This window comes from Piliocolobus tephrosceles, chromosome 4 (genome assembly GCF_002776525.5).
Source record: "Piliocolobus tephrosceles isolate RC106 chromosome 4, ASM277652v3, whole genome shotgun sequence".
NCBI classification, from domain to species: domain Eukaryota; kingdom Metazoa; phylum Chordata; class Mammalia; order Primates; family Cercopithecidae; genus Piliocolobus; species Piliocolobus tephrosceles.
In genome coordinates, this window is record NC_045437.1 from 157,624,935 (window position 1) to 157,641,220 (window position 16,286).

The 16,286-nt window shown below is 41.1% G+C and overlaps 1 protein-coding gene and 1 long non-coding RNA gene across 2 annotated transcripts in view; one reads left to right on the plus strand and one right to left on the minus strand.

The window, feature by feature from the left end:
* LOC111529651 overlaps window positions 1–16,286 on the plus strand; it is a 57,004-nt gene that overhangs the window by 15,084 nt on the left and 25,634 nt on the right. Inside the window, exon 5 of the long non-coding RNA XR_002727495.3 lies at window positions 4,507–4,649. This is a non-coding gene — a long non-coding RNA (uncharacterized LOC111529651). The remainder of the gene's footprint in view (window positions 1–4,506; window positions 4,650–16,286) is intronic.
* The window catches only part of SLC22A4 (solute carrier family 22 member 4), a 48,994-nt gene continuing 42,687 nt past the window's right edge, over window positions 9,980–16,286 (minus strand). The window contains exons 9-10 of the mRNA XM_023196458.2: window positions 13,497–13,632; window positions 9,980–10,422 (exon numbers count right to left, since the gene is read on the minus strand). Coding sequence (XP_023052226.2) covers window positions 10,347–10,422; window positions 13,497–13,632 — 212 coding nt within the window. The 3' untranslated portion in view covers window positions 9,980–10,346. The remainder of the gene's footprint in view (window positions 10,423–13,496; window positions 13,633–16,286) is intronic.

Below are 16,286 nucleotides of genomic sequence, written 5' to 3' on the forward strand. Positions count from 1 at the left end.
AACACTTTGCTGCTTAGAAATTTCCTCTGCCAGATACCCTAGGTTGTCACTCTGAAGTTCAAACTTTCATAGATCCCTACAGCATGAACAAAGTGCAGCCAAGTTCTTTGCTAGGGTATAATGAGGGTGACCATTGCTCCATTTCTAGGTTCCTCATTTCCATCTGAGACCTCGTCAACCACGCCTTCACTTTCCATATCACGATCAGCATTCTGGTTACAACCATTTGACCAGCCAAGCACTATTCTAACTTCTGGGAATACAGAAGTGCTCCTCATGGAACTTAATGGTCTAGTGGAGGAAGAAGGACAATAAATGCAACAAAGAAGTAAATTAGTCAGGATGTCAGAGAGTGGTAAGTCCCATGGAGAAAAATGAAGCAGGGATGCATAAAGTTAGTTCAGAGAGAGAACAGGATACAATTTTAAATAGTGTGGTCAGATAAGGGTTTATTAAGAAGGTGGCATTTAGGCCAAGACACAAAGGAAGTAAGAGAGCAAGCTATGTAGATAGCTGGGAAGAGCATTCCTAGGAAGAGGGAACATGTATCTAATAGAGAAGCATGTCTAGTATGTTCAAAGAATAGCAAAGCCTTGGTAGCCTTAATGAAGAAAGCAATGGAGGGAGTAATAAGAGATGAAGTCAGCGAGATAAAGGAGGGCATGAAGATCAGAGTAGGGCCCTATAAACTGGGTGACTACTGTCAAGTGAAATTAAGGCTGTTGAGGCAGAAATGATTTGATAAAAGTTTATTGTAAGCCAAATGTGAGGATAAGCCCAGGAAAACATACCAACAAAGTTGAGAGTGTTCTGGAGTCTGTTACAAGTTGGAAAGCTTTAATGGGAAAGCTAGAAGAAAGGAGGGGGACTCTTCGTACAGGAGTTTTCCTTTTTCATTGGAGGGTACGATACAAAGCTTACAATAATTGACTACAGATTGCAACATGAAGACTAAAATATCTACACGCAAGACAATCAGTAAAACCTTATGACTCAGAAATAAATCAGTGTCCTTTTCAGTGTCAGTAGGTGGTGCATTGATCAGTACATCAACAATTTGAGGAACTCATAAGATTCCTCACTCAGGACAAGGTATCACCATGAATCACGAGACCTTCCCAAGATGGGTTAATTTGGAAACTGTTTACTTTTAAAGTAAACTGTCAAATGTGACCTGTAGGTTATTGCCATATATAATTTGTCATCCAAACTGGGAGACTTCGAGAATGAAAGGTGGAGGTGAGGGTTATTAGTAATTAACACGAGGGCTGGGCACGGTGGCTCACGCTTGTAATCCCAGTACTTTGGGAGGCTGAGGCGGGCAGATCACGAGGTCAGGAGATCCAGACCATCCTGGCCAACGTGGCGAAACCCCATCTCTACTAAAAAAAAATAAAAATAAAAACAAAAAAATTTAGCTGGGTGTGGTGGCACATGCCTGTAATCCCAGCTACTCGAGAGGCTGAGGCAGGAGAATCGCTTGAACCAGGGAGTCGGAGGTTGCAGTGAGCCGAGATCATGCCACTGCACTCTAGCCTGGCAACAGAGCGAGACTCCGTCTCAAAAAAAAAAAAAAAAAAAAATTAACACTAATTCAGTGGAGAGAAGCCAGGACTGTCCTGGACAAACTCTGATGTGTAATCATTCTACTTATAGACCATTGTAAGGACTTGGGCTTTTAAAAAATCTGACTGAGATGGGAAGCGATTGGAAGATTTTGAGCAGAAAAGTAACATAATGTAATTGAGATAGCCCTGACTACTATGCTGAGAGTAGATTGAACAGGCGTAGGAGCAGCCTTAATGAGGAAAGATTGGCTGGGGGCTAACAGAATACAGGCAAGAAACTGGATTCTACATGTGTTGAAATTATGGCAAAAGACTTTATTGACAGATTGGATGTGGAGTACGAGAGGAAGAGCAGCCAGGAAAATAAAGTTCCCACTTTCTGAGTTGGGGAGGACTTCAGGAAGAGCAGATTTGGGACAAAATTAGGAGCACATGTTAAATTTGACATGTTATGTTTGAGGCACCTATTATATATCCAAGTGAGGATATCGAGTGGGCAGTTATTATGTGAGCCTGGAGTTCACTTCTGTCTATATATTGGTGTTCATCAATGCAGAGATGATATTTAAACCATGAGACTGGATTTTTTTAAAAAGGAAGAGGACCGAAGACTAAGTTCTGGGCACTCCAATTTTAGGTAGTAGCGGAGATGAAGAAAAACCAGCACACTGGATGATTAAAGAGCAGCCAACAAGGTAAGAGGTAAACCAAGCAAGTGTCATTTTTGTTGTTTTTTTTGATACAGAGTCTCACTCTGTCACCTAGGCTGGAGTGCAGTGTCACAATCTCGGCTCACTATAACCTCTGCCTTCTGGGTTCAAGTGTTTTTCTTGCCTCAGCCTCCCAAGTAGCTGGGACTACAGTTGTGTGCCACCATGCCTGGCACAAGTGTCATGTTGTAGAAAGCAGTTCAAGGATGAAAGAGAAATGAGTTTGTCACATGCCTTGAGAGGTCAGGTAAGAGGAGGACTATGAATCGACTATTGAATTCAGAAGCATGCAGGTCACTGGGGACCTTGATAGAGGTGCTCTGGTGAAAGGTGAGGGCTTAAAGCTTAATTATAGTGGGGTCAAGTGAAAATTGGAAGAACAAAGTTGAAAGTAGCAAGTAGATATAGCAATCTTCCAAGGAGTTTTGCTACTAAGGGACAGGGAGATATGGGGCAGGAGCTGACAGCAGAAACTGGATCCAGAGAGAGCTTTTACAGCCTGTTTGCATACTGAATGGGAAAGATCCAGTAGAGAGGGAAAAGATTTATGATGGAGGAATCAGGAGAATTGCTAGAGCAACATCTTTGAGTTGGTAAAGGAGTAGGGGGCAGGGCAGGTAAGCAGTATATAAGGCTGGGGCCAGGCATGGTGGCTCACACCTATAATCCCAGCACTTTGGGAGGTCGAGGCAGGCCACTCACTTGAGCCCAGGAGTTCAATACTAGCATGGCCAACACGGCAAAAACCTGTCTCTACAAAAAATACAAAAATTAGCTGGGTATGGTGGTGCATGCCTGTAATCCTAGCTACTTGGGAGGTTGAGGCATGAGAATCGTTTGAACCGAGGCAGAGGTTGCAGTGAGCCACTGCACTCCAGTGGGGAGGAGAGACCATTCAGGAGAAACAGGAGAAAAGACAGAGTGTGTGGGTACAGATGGAGTTAGGCTGGTGGATTATGGTGCTTGTAGAGGTTCCCTCCATTGCTTCTATTTTCTAGGTGAAATAGGAAGCCAAGGCACAGCTGAGGGTGAGCATGGGGGAGGAGGTGATGGAGTTCCGAAGAGAAAGAAGGTCCTCCAGGATAGAGAATGAACCAGGGCAATTAGGATCCTCTTGAAGTCACTGATGGTCAGTTTAAAGTGAAACCAGTCAGATGGAATATATTTTCCATCTACATTTGGCTATGCAGGTGCTAGAAAGAAGTAGGAGGGAGGTTAGATTTAACCAGCTTTATAGTTTCCCCCAAAAGCAAGGCAGATAAGAAAGGGGCAAGGAAGTTGATTATGATGATTAAGCATGGAATTTAAGCTGGCCGAGAAGGGGTGTGAGGACATGAGTAAGATGAGAGATAGTGAAAATGTGGACATCTTTGCCAGGCATGGAGCCAAACACAGTATGCATTGTCTCATGTAATACCCACCCAAAGGGGACTGTTATCATCCCTCTTTACAGATGAAGAAGCTGAGTTTTAGGAAAGATTATAACTTGCTTGAGGTCACACAGTTGATAGAGAAGGGACACACCCAGTGTCAGGTCCTGGAACACTTGTCTCCAAAGGCTATGTACTTAGCCCTTTTTGCTTTAACTGCAGTATTACTGGGCATTAAAAAAAAACTGATGACTGTGTACAAAGGATGGTAATTTTGTCCAATATGTTTTTGTTAATATGTTTCCAACTTGTGTTAATTTTAAGATTTTCTGTTGTACAGAATTCTTTAAAAGTTCATAGGAAAATATATCTTATCTTCAATTTCCTATTCATTTTAAAATTAAGTATCACCTATATTTTCTTCTAGCTTTTGATTTATTTACTCTTGGCTCTATTTTATTTACATTTATTACATTTGGCTCTTTAGTTGATCAGGAATTAATTTGGTATGTGATTTATGGTGAGATACTATTTATTCCCCCAGTTTTTCCATTTTTACCAGTTTTCTAGCTTGTCAATTGTCCCAGCACCAGTCTTCAACAATGTATCATTTTCTTGATAATTTATAATTCACCTTTATCATATGTTACAATTTTTTCAACACTTGGGTCTGTTTCTGCCATACCTCTTCTATTTTGTTGATAGATTTAACTTTCCTGTGTGTGTGTGTGTGTGTGTGTGTTTTCCAGGAAACCCAGAGTAATCATTGTGTGTTTTTATATATGTGAGAGAACATTTCCCCTTATCACTGATCTTTTTCAAAAATTTCTTAAACATATTACATATTTGTTCTTTCAGATGCTCGTTACAATTATTTTTTAACTTCTTAAAATATCTCATTGAGGATTCCATTCTAAGATGGCCGAATAGGAACAGCTCTGGTCTGCAGCTCCCAGTGTGACTGGCGCAGAAGACGGGTGATTTCTGCATTTCCAACTGAGGTACCTGGTTCATCTCATTGGGATTGGTTGGACAGTGGGTGCAGCTCACAGAGGGTGAGCCAAAGCAGGGCGGGGCACTGCCTCACCTGGGAAGTGCAAGGAGTCAGGGGATTTCCCTTTCCTAGCCAAGGGAAGCCGTGACAGATGGTACCTGGAAAAACGGGACACGCTTGTCCAAATATTGCACTTTTCCAAAGGTCTTAGTGAACAGCACACCAGGAGATTATATGCTGTGCCTGGCTCAGTGGATTCTATGCCCATGGAGCCTTGCTCACTGCTAGTGCAACAGTCTGAGATTGACCTGCGAGGCAGCAACCTGGCATGGAGAGGGGCATCTGCCATTGCTGAGGTCTGAGTAGGTAAACAAAGTGACTGTGGAAACTCGAACTGGGTGGAGCCCATCACAGCTCAGCGAGGCTGGCTGCGTCTGTAGTCTCCACCTCTGGGGGCAGGGCATAGCTGAACAAAAGGCAGCAGAAACTTCTGCAGACTTAAACATCCCTGTCTGACAGCTCTGAAGAGAGCAGTGGTTCTCCCAGCATGGTGTTTGAGCTTGGAGAACAGACAGACTGCCTCCTCAAGTGGGTCCCTGACCCTTGTGTATCCTAACTGGGAGATACCTCCCAGTAGGGGGTGACTGACACCTCATACAGACAGGTGCCCCTCTGGGACAAAGCTTCCAGAGGAAGGATCAGGCAGCACTATTTTGCTGTTCTGCAATATTTGCTGTTCTGCAACCTCTGCTGGTGATACCCAGGCAAACAGTATCTGGAGAATACCTCCAGCAAACTCCAACAGACCTGTAGCTGAGGGATCTCACTGTTAGAAGGAAAACTGATGAACAGAAAGGAATAGCATTAACATTAACAAAAAGGACATCCACACCAAAACCCCATCTGTAGGTCACCAACATCAAAGACCAAAGGTAGATAAAACCACAAAGATAGGGAGAAACCAGAGCAGAAAAACTGACAATTCTAAAAACCATAGCACCTCTTCTCCTCCAAAGGATCGCAACTTCTCACCAGCAATGGAACAAACCTGGGTGGAGAATGACTTTGACGAGCTAACAGAAGTAGGCTTCAGAAGGTCGGTAATAACAAACTTCTCCGAGCTAAAGATGGATGTTCTAACCCATCGCAAGGAAGCTAAAAACCTTGAAAAAAGATAAGACAAATGGCTAACTAGAATAAACAGTGCAGAGAAGACCTTAAATGACTTGATGGAGCTGAAAACCATGGCACAAGAACTTTGTGATGCATGCACAAGCTTCAATAGCCGATTCGATCAAGTGGAAGAAAGGGTATCAGTGATTGAAGATCAAATTAATGAAATAAATCGAGAAGATTAGAGAAATAAGAGTAAAATGAAACGAACAAATCCTCCAAGAAATATGGGACTGTGTAAAAAGACCAAATGTACATTTGATTGGTGTACCTGAAAGTGACGGGGAGAATGGAACCAACTTGGAAAACACTCTTCAGGCTGTTATCCAGGAGAACTTCCCCAACCTAGCAAAGCAGGCTGACATTCAAATTCAGGAAATACAGAGAACACCACAAAGATACTCCTCTAGAAGAGCAACCCCAAGACACATAATTGTCAGATTCACCAAGGTTGAAATGAAGGAAAAAATGTTAAGGGCAGCCAGAGAGAAAGGCTGGGTTAACCACATAGGGAAGCCCATCAGACTAACAGTGGATCTCTCAGCAGAAACCCTACAGGCCAGAAGAGAGTGGGGGCCAATATTCAACATTCTTGAAGAAAAGAATTTTCAACCCAGAATTTCATATCAAGCCAAACTAAGCTTCATAAGTGAAGAAGAAATAAAATCCTTTACAGACAAGCAAATGCTGAGAGATTTTGTCACCACCAGCCCTGCCTTACATGTTTAGTTTAGAAGCACTAAACATGGAAAGGAACAATTGGTACCAGCCACTGCAAAAATATGCCAAATTGTAAAGACCTTTGATGCTATGAAGAAACTGCATCAACTAACAGGCAAAATAACCAGCTAACATCATAATGACAGGATCAAATTCACATATAACAATATTAACCTTAAATGTAAATGGGCTAAATGCCCCAATTAAAAGACACAGACTGGCAAATTGGATAAAGAGTCAAGACCCATCAGTGTGCTGTATTCAGGAGACCTATCTCATGTGAAGAGACACAAATAGGCTCAAAATAAAGGGATGGAGAAAGATCTAGCAAGCAAATGGAAAGCAAATAAAAGCAGGGGTTGCAATCCTAGTCTCTGATAAAACAGACTTTAAACCAACAAAGATCAAAAGGGACAAAGAAGGCCATTACATAATGGTAAAGGGATCAATTCAACAAGAAGAGCTAACTATCCTAAATATATATGCACCCAATACAGGAGCACCCAGATTCATAAAGCAAGTCCTTAGAGACCTACAAAGAGAGTTAGACTCCCACACAATAATAATGGGAGACTTTAACACCCCACTGTCAATATTAGACAGATCAACGAGACAGAAGGTTAACAAGGATATCCAGGACTTGAACTCAGATCTGCACCAAGCAGACCTAATAGACATCTACAGAACTCTCCACCCCAAATCAACAGAATATACATTCTTCTCAAGCACCACATCACACTTATTCCAAAATTGACCACATCGTTGGAAGTAAAGCACTCCTAAGCAAATGTAAAAGAACAGAAATCACAACAAACTGTCTCTCAGATCACGGTATAATCAAATTAGAACTCAGGATTAAGAAACTCACTCAAAACCATACAACTACATGGAAACTGAACAACCTGCTCCTGAATGACTACTGGGTAAATAATGAAATGCAGGCAGAAATAAAGACATTCTTTGAAAACAATGGGAACCAAAACACAATGTACCAGAATCTCTGAAACACATTTAAAGCAGTGTGTAGAAGGAAATTTATAGCACTAAATGCCCACAAGAGAAAGCAGGAAAGATCTAAAATCGACACCCTAACATCACAGTTAAAAGAACTAGAGAAGCAAGAGTAAACAAATTCAAAAGCTAGCAGAAGGCAAGAAATAACTAAGATCAGAGCAGAACTGAAAGAGATAGAGACATAAAATCCCTTCAAAAACAATCAATGCATCCAGGAGCTGGTTTTTTGAAAAGATCAACAAAATTGATAGACCGTTAGCAAGACTAACAAAGAAGAAAAGAGAGAAGAATCAGATAGATGGTATAAAAAATGATAAAGGGGTATCACCACCAATCCCACAGAAATACAAACTACCATCAGAGAATACTATAAACACTTCTATGCAAATAAACTAGAAACTCTGGAAGAAATGGATAAAGTCCTGGACACCTACACCCTCCCAAGACTAAACCAGGAAGAAGTTGAATCTGAATACACCAATAACAGGCTCTGAAATTGAGGCAATAATTAATAGCCTACCAACCAAAAAAAGGCCAGGACCAGACAGATTCACAGCCAAATTCTACCAGAGGTACAAAGAGGAGCTGGTACCATTCCTTCTGAAACTATTCCTATCAATAGAAAAGAGGGAATCCTCCCTAACTCATTTTATGAGGCCAGCATCATCCTGATACCAAAGCCTGGCAGAGACACAACAAAGAAAGAGAATTTTAGACCAATATCCCTGATGAACATCGATGTGAAAATCCTCAATAAAATACTGGCAAACCGAATCCAGCAGCACATCAAAAACCTCATCCACCACAATCAAGTTGGCTTTATCCCTGGGATGCAAAGCTGTTTCAACATACGCAAATCAATGAACATAATCCATCATATAAACAGAACCAAAGACAAAAACCGTGTGATTATCTCAATAGATGCAGAAAAGGCCTTCGACAAAATTCAAAAGCCCTTCATGCTAAAAACTGTCAATAAACTAGGTGTTGATGGAATGTATCTCAAAATAATAAGAGCTATTTATGACAAACCTGCCACCAGTATCATGCAGAATGGGCTAAAGCTGTTGACCTGATGGATATGGGTTCAAGAGGACACAGCTGAATACCGTGCTTAGGAAAAGAACAGTTTCAAAGGCTTTCCATATTTCAGATTTGATGATTTCCTCCTTGGTGCACATCTCTCTTGGCTATGAGGCACATAAACAACCTCTGTCAATCTAACTGGTTTGTGTAGTTTTTCTGACTTTATATCTACCAGCAAAATATATCTTAAGCCATTTTTAGGAAACAGGAGGTTTAGTCACATGCTCAACAACAGCACAACAAATGGGGACCATTTAATGGTGTAAGGGCTGTGAGGTGTGGCTGCTGAAACTGTAGCTAGGAGCTGCCTTGCTGCCTTCTTGCAGGCAGATTGGCCAGATGAGCCAGGCTAAAATACAATTAACATCTGCCATTGTGGTATAATATGAAATATGGATACCTGGTCTTTGTCTCAGTTCTTGTCATAGAGTTTCCCAAACCTCTAGAACTTCCTGAGTGGTAGGAGTATCTCATTAGTCATAACGAGCCCCTTCGATTAGATAACTCCTGAGTTTATGCTAATAAGGTTACTTAATGTGGGGCCCTAGGTATTCTTATGATGGGGCTAGTCCCTGGAAAGACCAGGTCATTTGAGGAATTAGAGGGTTGGAACTTTCAGCTCTACCCACTGACCTCTGGGTGGGGAAGGTGCTGGAGATCAAGCTCTCTAAAAACTCTTGAACAACAAGATTTGAGGAGCTTCCAGTAAATGTGTCCACAAGCTGGGAGGGCACTGCACCCCAGCTTCACTGGGACAGAAGCTCTTGCACTTAGAATCCTTCCAGACCTAGCCCTACATGCTGCTTCATCTGGCTGTTCATCTGTATCCTTTATAATAAATTGGAAAATGTAAAGGTTTAGCTGAATTTGGTGAGCCTTTCTAGCAAATTAATTGAACCCAAGAAGGGGGCTATAGAAACCCTGGTTTGTAGCTGGTAGGTCAGAGGTGCGTGTGGCTTGGACGTTCGAATGGCATCTGAAGAGGGGCAGAGCACACAACCTGTGGGATCTGATACTGTCTCCCGCAGATAGGGTCAGAGCTGAATTCCATTAGAGAGCACCCCGTTGGTATCTGCTGGAGAATTGCTTGGTGTGTGAGGAGCCCCCCACCACATCTGGTCACAGAAGTATTGTGGGTTGTGTGTGACAGTAGAGGGTAAAAAATGGTTTGTTTTTTACTCTAACAGCCATCAATCCCTCTCAAAGGAGTTTGTAAGGTTTTCTGGATAGGAATGCTGTGTCTAATCATTTGGTTCACTTCAGAAACTACTATAATTTTGAATGTGCTGGTTTGCTTCCAAATGTACACACACACACACACACACACACACACACACACACACATTGTTGTCACCTAATATTTGCATTAATACAATGATGTTATTTTTATTTGGATAGTATTTGTATAATTGGAAACGAGTGTTAATCTTTATATATATTTTACCAGTCCTTGACTAATATGTTTTCAAGACCTCTTACCAATCCATTTCATCGAATTAATGAGTAAGGAGACTCTCTAGAAATGATTGGTTTGCAAAGCAAGGACATTTTCTGGAAGAATTGTCCAGAGTTTACTGTATGATGAACATTTCTTGATAGCAAGGTTCATTTTAGTGTCAATCATTACAGTCAGTCCATTTCAGTGGGAACAACGGATTTCTCCACGAAGTCTTGTCTGTTTTTCACTTCACCAAATGGGGGAGATATTTTTTCAGAATGCAGTTATTAGAACCTTGGGATTTTTTTCTGTCTCCATTGAGTCTCTTGTTTTTTTCCCAGATCTGAACCTGAAAATAAAATAGATGCTAAAGAAAATTAAATATTCAAGACTTTCCTCCTCAAAACGCTCCAAACTGACATTGAAAAATATTTCTCCAATAAATGAACAAGTAACTATTTGAACTCTAATGAGAACCTCATAGTGTAGATCTAATAGTTTATGCTTTTAAACATCTGAGGCCACTTTCTTAATTAAGTATAGAAGCCAGAATTTAAACTCTTTCACAGTTTTCCCAAGCAAATGATAGAGAGGGAGGCATGAAATTCTTGGCAATTAAAGTTGTTACAGAAGTAGTTCTATCATTAGAACAAAACAACTTATCAAAAATGGGCACTTTTTTTGCTGTAAATGTTCTGTCAGGGATCAGAATTAATTCACATGCAGAGTTACCTTTATCAAGGCCAGGCACTGAGAACACTTTATATTTAATCACCTCAAAATAGCCATATGAAATATCCCATATAGCAGATGGGAATACTGAGGCTTAGTGAATATTAAGTGATAGGCCCAAACTTTTGCAGTAGATTTGGGATTTAAAGCCAGGCAGTGTTACTCAAAAGTCTAAACTTCTCCTAAATACCACTAATCTTTTAAATGTTGGCCCTTGTGTCATAAAAAGATACTGGTCTTTGTCCCTGGTTCCTGACGTGGAGATCCTAAATCTCTTATAATTTCCGGAGTGATAGGGGGTGATAAGAGCTTTTGTTGTTCTAATGAGGCAATCCTTGGCAGGGCCCTTAGATAGCTTCAGGGTGGGGGCTGGTCACCAGAAGACCAAGCCTTGATTAGAAACCTGGAACCTCTGGGGAGAGGAGAGAGGCTGGGGATAGACTTAATAATCCATCATGCCAACATGACTAAACCTCCATGAAAACCTCTAAATGATGGGGTTTGGAGAGCTTCCGAGTTGGTGACCACATCCACGTGCCAGGAGGGCAGTGCACCTTACTTAACTCCACAGGGACAGAACCTCTGCACTCAGGACCTTTCCTCTCCGTATGTACCTCTTCATCTGGCTGTTCATTTGTATCCTTTATAAGAAACCAGTGTTTCTTATAAAGTGGTCAGTGTTCTGAGTGCTGTGAGTCATTCTAGCAAATAATCAAACCCGAGGAGGGGATTTGTTTGGAACCCCAGATTTGGTAGGAAAGTCAGAGAGAAATGTGGGTAACCTGGGGACCTGACACTTGCGGTTGGCGAGTGAAGCGAGGCAGTATTGTGGGACTGAGTCTTTATACCTATGGAGTCTGATGCTAACTTCAGGTATTGTCAAAATTGAACTGAATTATAGGACACTCAATAGGTGTCAGAATTGGTTTGCGTCAAGAAGAAAAACCCTTGCACAATCTCATAAGCCAAAAAAATGAGGTTGAATTGTTTTATTTTTGCATTTCCTTATTAATGTGGACAAATAACTTTTTCATGTGTATATTGGACCCTGAAGTGACTTCTTCTGTAAACTGTCTGTTCTTATCCTTTGCTGGTTTTCCTACTGAACTGTTTGTCTTTTTCTCACTGGTTGCTATGAGCTTTTTGTATATTAGGTATATTAGCCTTATGTCTAGATTTTGTGTAGCAAATATTTTCTCCTGGCTTATTGACTTTTGTCTTTGTGGGTGGTTTCCTTTTGCCTTGCCAATAATTTTAAAAATGTACAATCAGATATATCAATATGTTCCTTTATAGTTCTTTGATTTTATGTTATGCTCGGTAAGATCTTCTCTAAGGTTATAAAAATGTTAGTTTCCTCCTGGTACATTTATGATTTTACATTTTTAGGCCTAAATTTTTTAACTCTCTGGATTTTATCTTGATGCTTTTTTTTTTTTTTTTTTTTTTTTGGAGACAGAGTCTTGCTCTGTCACCCAGACTGGAGTGCAGTGGCACAATCTTGGCTCACTGCAACCTCCGTCACCCTGGTTCAAGCGATTCTCCTGCCTCAGCCTCCCAAGTAGCTGGGATTACAGGGGTGCACCACCACGCCTGGCTAATTTTTGTATTTTTGGTAGAGATGGGGTTTCATCATGTTGGCCAGGCTGGTCTCGAACTCCTGACCTCAAGCAATCTGCCTGCCTCAGTCTCCCTAAGTGCTGGGATTACAGGTGTGAGCCACTGTGCCCAGCCAATGCATGTTTTTAAGATCCAACTTTTTAATTTATTCAGAATGTCTAGCTGAATGTTCTAATACCTTTTACTGAATAACTATTCCCCCTTGACTTTGCTACTTTTTATTACATAGTGAATTTGTTATTTTCTTAGGTTTTATCCTGAACTCTGTCCCACTCCATTGATTTCTATTCCTATACCATTATTATACTGTTTTAATTACTATTGCTCAACGATATGCTTTATCATTATTATTATTTTTGAGACAGAGTCTGGCTCTGTTGCCCAGTCTAGAGTGCAGTGGCATGATCTCAGCTCACTGCAACCTCTACCTCCCGGGTTCAAGCAATTCTCCTGCCTCAGCCTCATGAGTAGCTGGGACTACAGGCATGCACTACCACGCCCAGCTAATTTTTGTATTTCAGAGACAGGGTTTCACCATGTTGGCCAGGATGGTCTCGATCTCTTGACCTCGTGACCTGCCTGCCTCGGCCTCCGAAAGTGTTGGGATTACAGGCATTTGCCACCGCGCCCGGCCTATTATTATTATTATTATTTGAGATGGAGTTTCACTCTTGTTGCCCAGGCTGGAGTGCAGTGGTGTGATCTCAGCTCACTGCAACCTCTGCCTCCTGGGTTCAAGCAGTTCTCCTGCCTCAGCGTCCTGAGTAGCTGGGATTACATGTGACTGCCACCACACCCAGCTAATTTTTTGTATTTTTAGTAGAGACGAGGTTTCACTATGTTGGCCAGGCTGGTCTCAAACTCCTGACCTCAGGTGATCCACCTGCCTCTGCCTCCCAAAGTGCTGGGATTACAGGTGTGAGCCACTGTGCCCGGTCAACAATATGCTTTATCATCTGATAGAGCTAGTCTCTGCTTATTACTCTTCTCTTTTAGAACCTTCCTAGCTATTCTTCCATGCGTATTCTCCCTAAGGCATTTCGGTATCATTTTGTTAAAAGTTCTACTTACCATTTCACTTTCTGCATCTGCTCTAAGGTTTCGGGAAGAGTCATTCCCAAACTTTCAGGGAAAAAAAGGGTGAGAATTCCAATCAGGACAGTCAGACTACCCATGACGATGTAGGGCAGCATTCTGTTGTAAGCACCTATAAAGCACAGGACATAAGAACATGAATCAGATACAAGGACTCTCTGGGCACTCTTGAGCATCATTTTGTGAAGGTGGTGAACAGTATAAGAGAATGGATTTAAATCTGAATATTTTCAGAGAAAAAAAGTAAGCAAAATATCAGTTTCTTTTTGGCAGATGACAATATGTATTTCTGTAATCCTTTTGCATTATCATAAGGCTTTTCATTCTCTCCTGTCAACTGGTATCCTCTAAGCTACTACTCAGTCATATGTGACAGATGCTCCTTTGGTAGAGTTCTTTGCCTACCAGAGTTATCTTCTTAAGGTAGAGGTAATTGGAAATGGGGGATAGGAGGACATCAAGGAGAAGGAGGTTAACCAGGATGTTTCAGGGATGGGTTTTGGCCATGATAAGTCTGGCATGACCTCTGCTTTTGCCCAAACTAGTAGGCTGCAGTGGAAAGTTAGGTCCACAGAGCTATGAGACTCAAAACAAAACAAAACAAAACAAACAAACAAAAAAACAACAACTAAGTATTATGTTCACGCCAGATTAAATCAGTAAACAATAAGTATCAGGCACATTCTATAAAGGCACTGTGTGCCTGGATTTGGCTTCTTTTTGCAGCACTTACATGTCTTGGGTTAATATGTAATCTCTTCTTTATGAAGCTTTACTCACACAGGAGAACAACAGATCCTCATCTTGCTTTGCCTCTGTATACATACAGAGCTTACAGAGGAACAGCACACCCATGGATTTCATTTGACCCAAAACATAAGGAAAATATTGTTATTGCAGCTTCTCTGAGGCCTCTGTGTCACTAACAGGAGTAGCTATGTGGAGTAAAAGGCTCTTGGACTCTATCTTATGTACCAGTGTCTGGCCACTGGACCGTCTGAGCATAGTATGAAAGTACAGGGAAGGACAAAGGGAAAAATAATACCACTCTGTATAATCTGCTATCTCAGGTGTGGCACAGGGCAACTGTGCAGAATATGTTTAAGTTAGGAAAATGTTTCTCTTTCTCTATAAGGATTTGGATTATACCTTTCCTGCGAATTCATATATGTTCTCAGGTGTGTGTGTGTGTGTGTGTGTGTGTGCATGTGTACCAGTAGTTAACCAATTGCCCAATTCATTGAGGTGTGTCTGCATTTCTCACCAGTAGAGTCCTTAATGAGGACCAGGCATGGGGTGTCAGATCCTACATCAGATTGAACATGCTACTGAAACACCTGTGTAGTGTTATTTCAGACTGACACCTTTGAGTAAATAAAAACTAAAATTGTCTTCATTACAAAGATATCATAAAGTCAAAATACAAATGGTAAACTAGAAAAAATATTTACAACATATATACAAAGGGTTAATTTCTTCCATTGCAAAGAGTTTGTACAAATCAAAAAGAAAAAGATGAATACACCATTAAAGAATGGGCAAAGAAGGCCGGGCGCAGTGGTTCGTGTCTGTAATCCCAGCACTTTGGGAGGCCAAGGTGGGTGGATCTCCTGAGGTCAGGGGTTCGAGACCAGCCTGACCAATATGATGAAACCCCGTCTCTAATAAAAATACAAAAATAAAAAAATAAAAATTAGCCGGGCATAGTGGCATGCACCTGTAGTCCCAGCTACTCAGGAGGTTGAGACAAGAGAATTGCTTGAACCCGGGCTGCGGAGGTTGCAGTGAGCCGAGATTCTGCCACTACATTCCAGCCTGGGTGACAGAGTGAGACTCTGTCTCCAAAAAAAAAAAAAAAAAAAAAGAGCAAAGAACATGAGCAGTCAGTTCACTGAAAAATAAATAGAATGGCCAAAAAATACACAAAAACATGCTCAACCTCATTCATAATTAATAAATAGGAATGAAAGTAACAATGATATCCATTTTTCACATAACAGATAACCAATGATTAAAAACTTCGGTAGGCCAGGTGCTGTGGCTCAAGCCTGTAATCCTAGCACTTTGGGAGGTTGAGGCGGGTGGATCACTTGAGCCCAGGAGTTCAAAACCAGCCTGAGTAACCTGGCAAAATCCCATCTCTACCAGAAAAAAAAAAAAAAAAAAAAAAAAAAAATTAGCTGGGCTTGATGGTGTGCATGCCTATAGTCCCAGCTAGTTGGGAGGCTGAGGTGGGAGGATCTTTCAGCCTGGGAGATTGAGGCTGCAGTGAGCTGGGAATCTAGGATCGCACCACTACACTTCAGAGTGAGACCCTGTCTCAAAAAAAAGAAAAAAAAAAAAAAAAAGAATTAGGTAATCTTTATTGTTGGTGAGATTATTGAAAATAACCACTCTTACCTATTAATAATTAAATTATAATTTGGTACAATATGTAGAGTTCACTTTGGGAATATCTATGAAATTTTTAACTGCACTCTTTGCTGCAGGAATTTTACTTCTATGAATCTATCTGTAAATCCAAATATATGTAAGTAAATTCACAAAGGGTGTAGGAGCATAGGAGAATGTTCGTTGTAATGTTATTTGTAATAGCAAAAACCTGGAAATGACCTACATGTCCTCCATTCATTGGAGCCTGGTTAAATAAATTATGTGTTTCAGTATAAAAGTAAGATTTTCATGGTGAAAACGTCAAATAGTATAGAATGTACGGGAAAAAAGTACAAATTCACCTCTCCTCTCCCAGGAGGAGCCCTAGAAAAC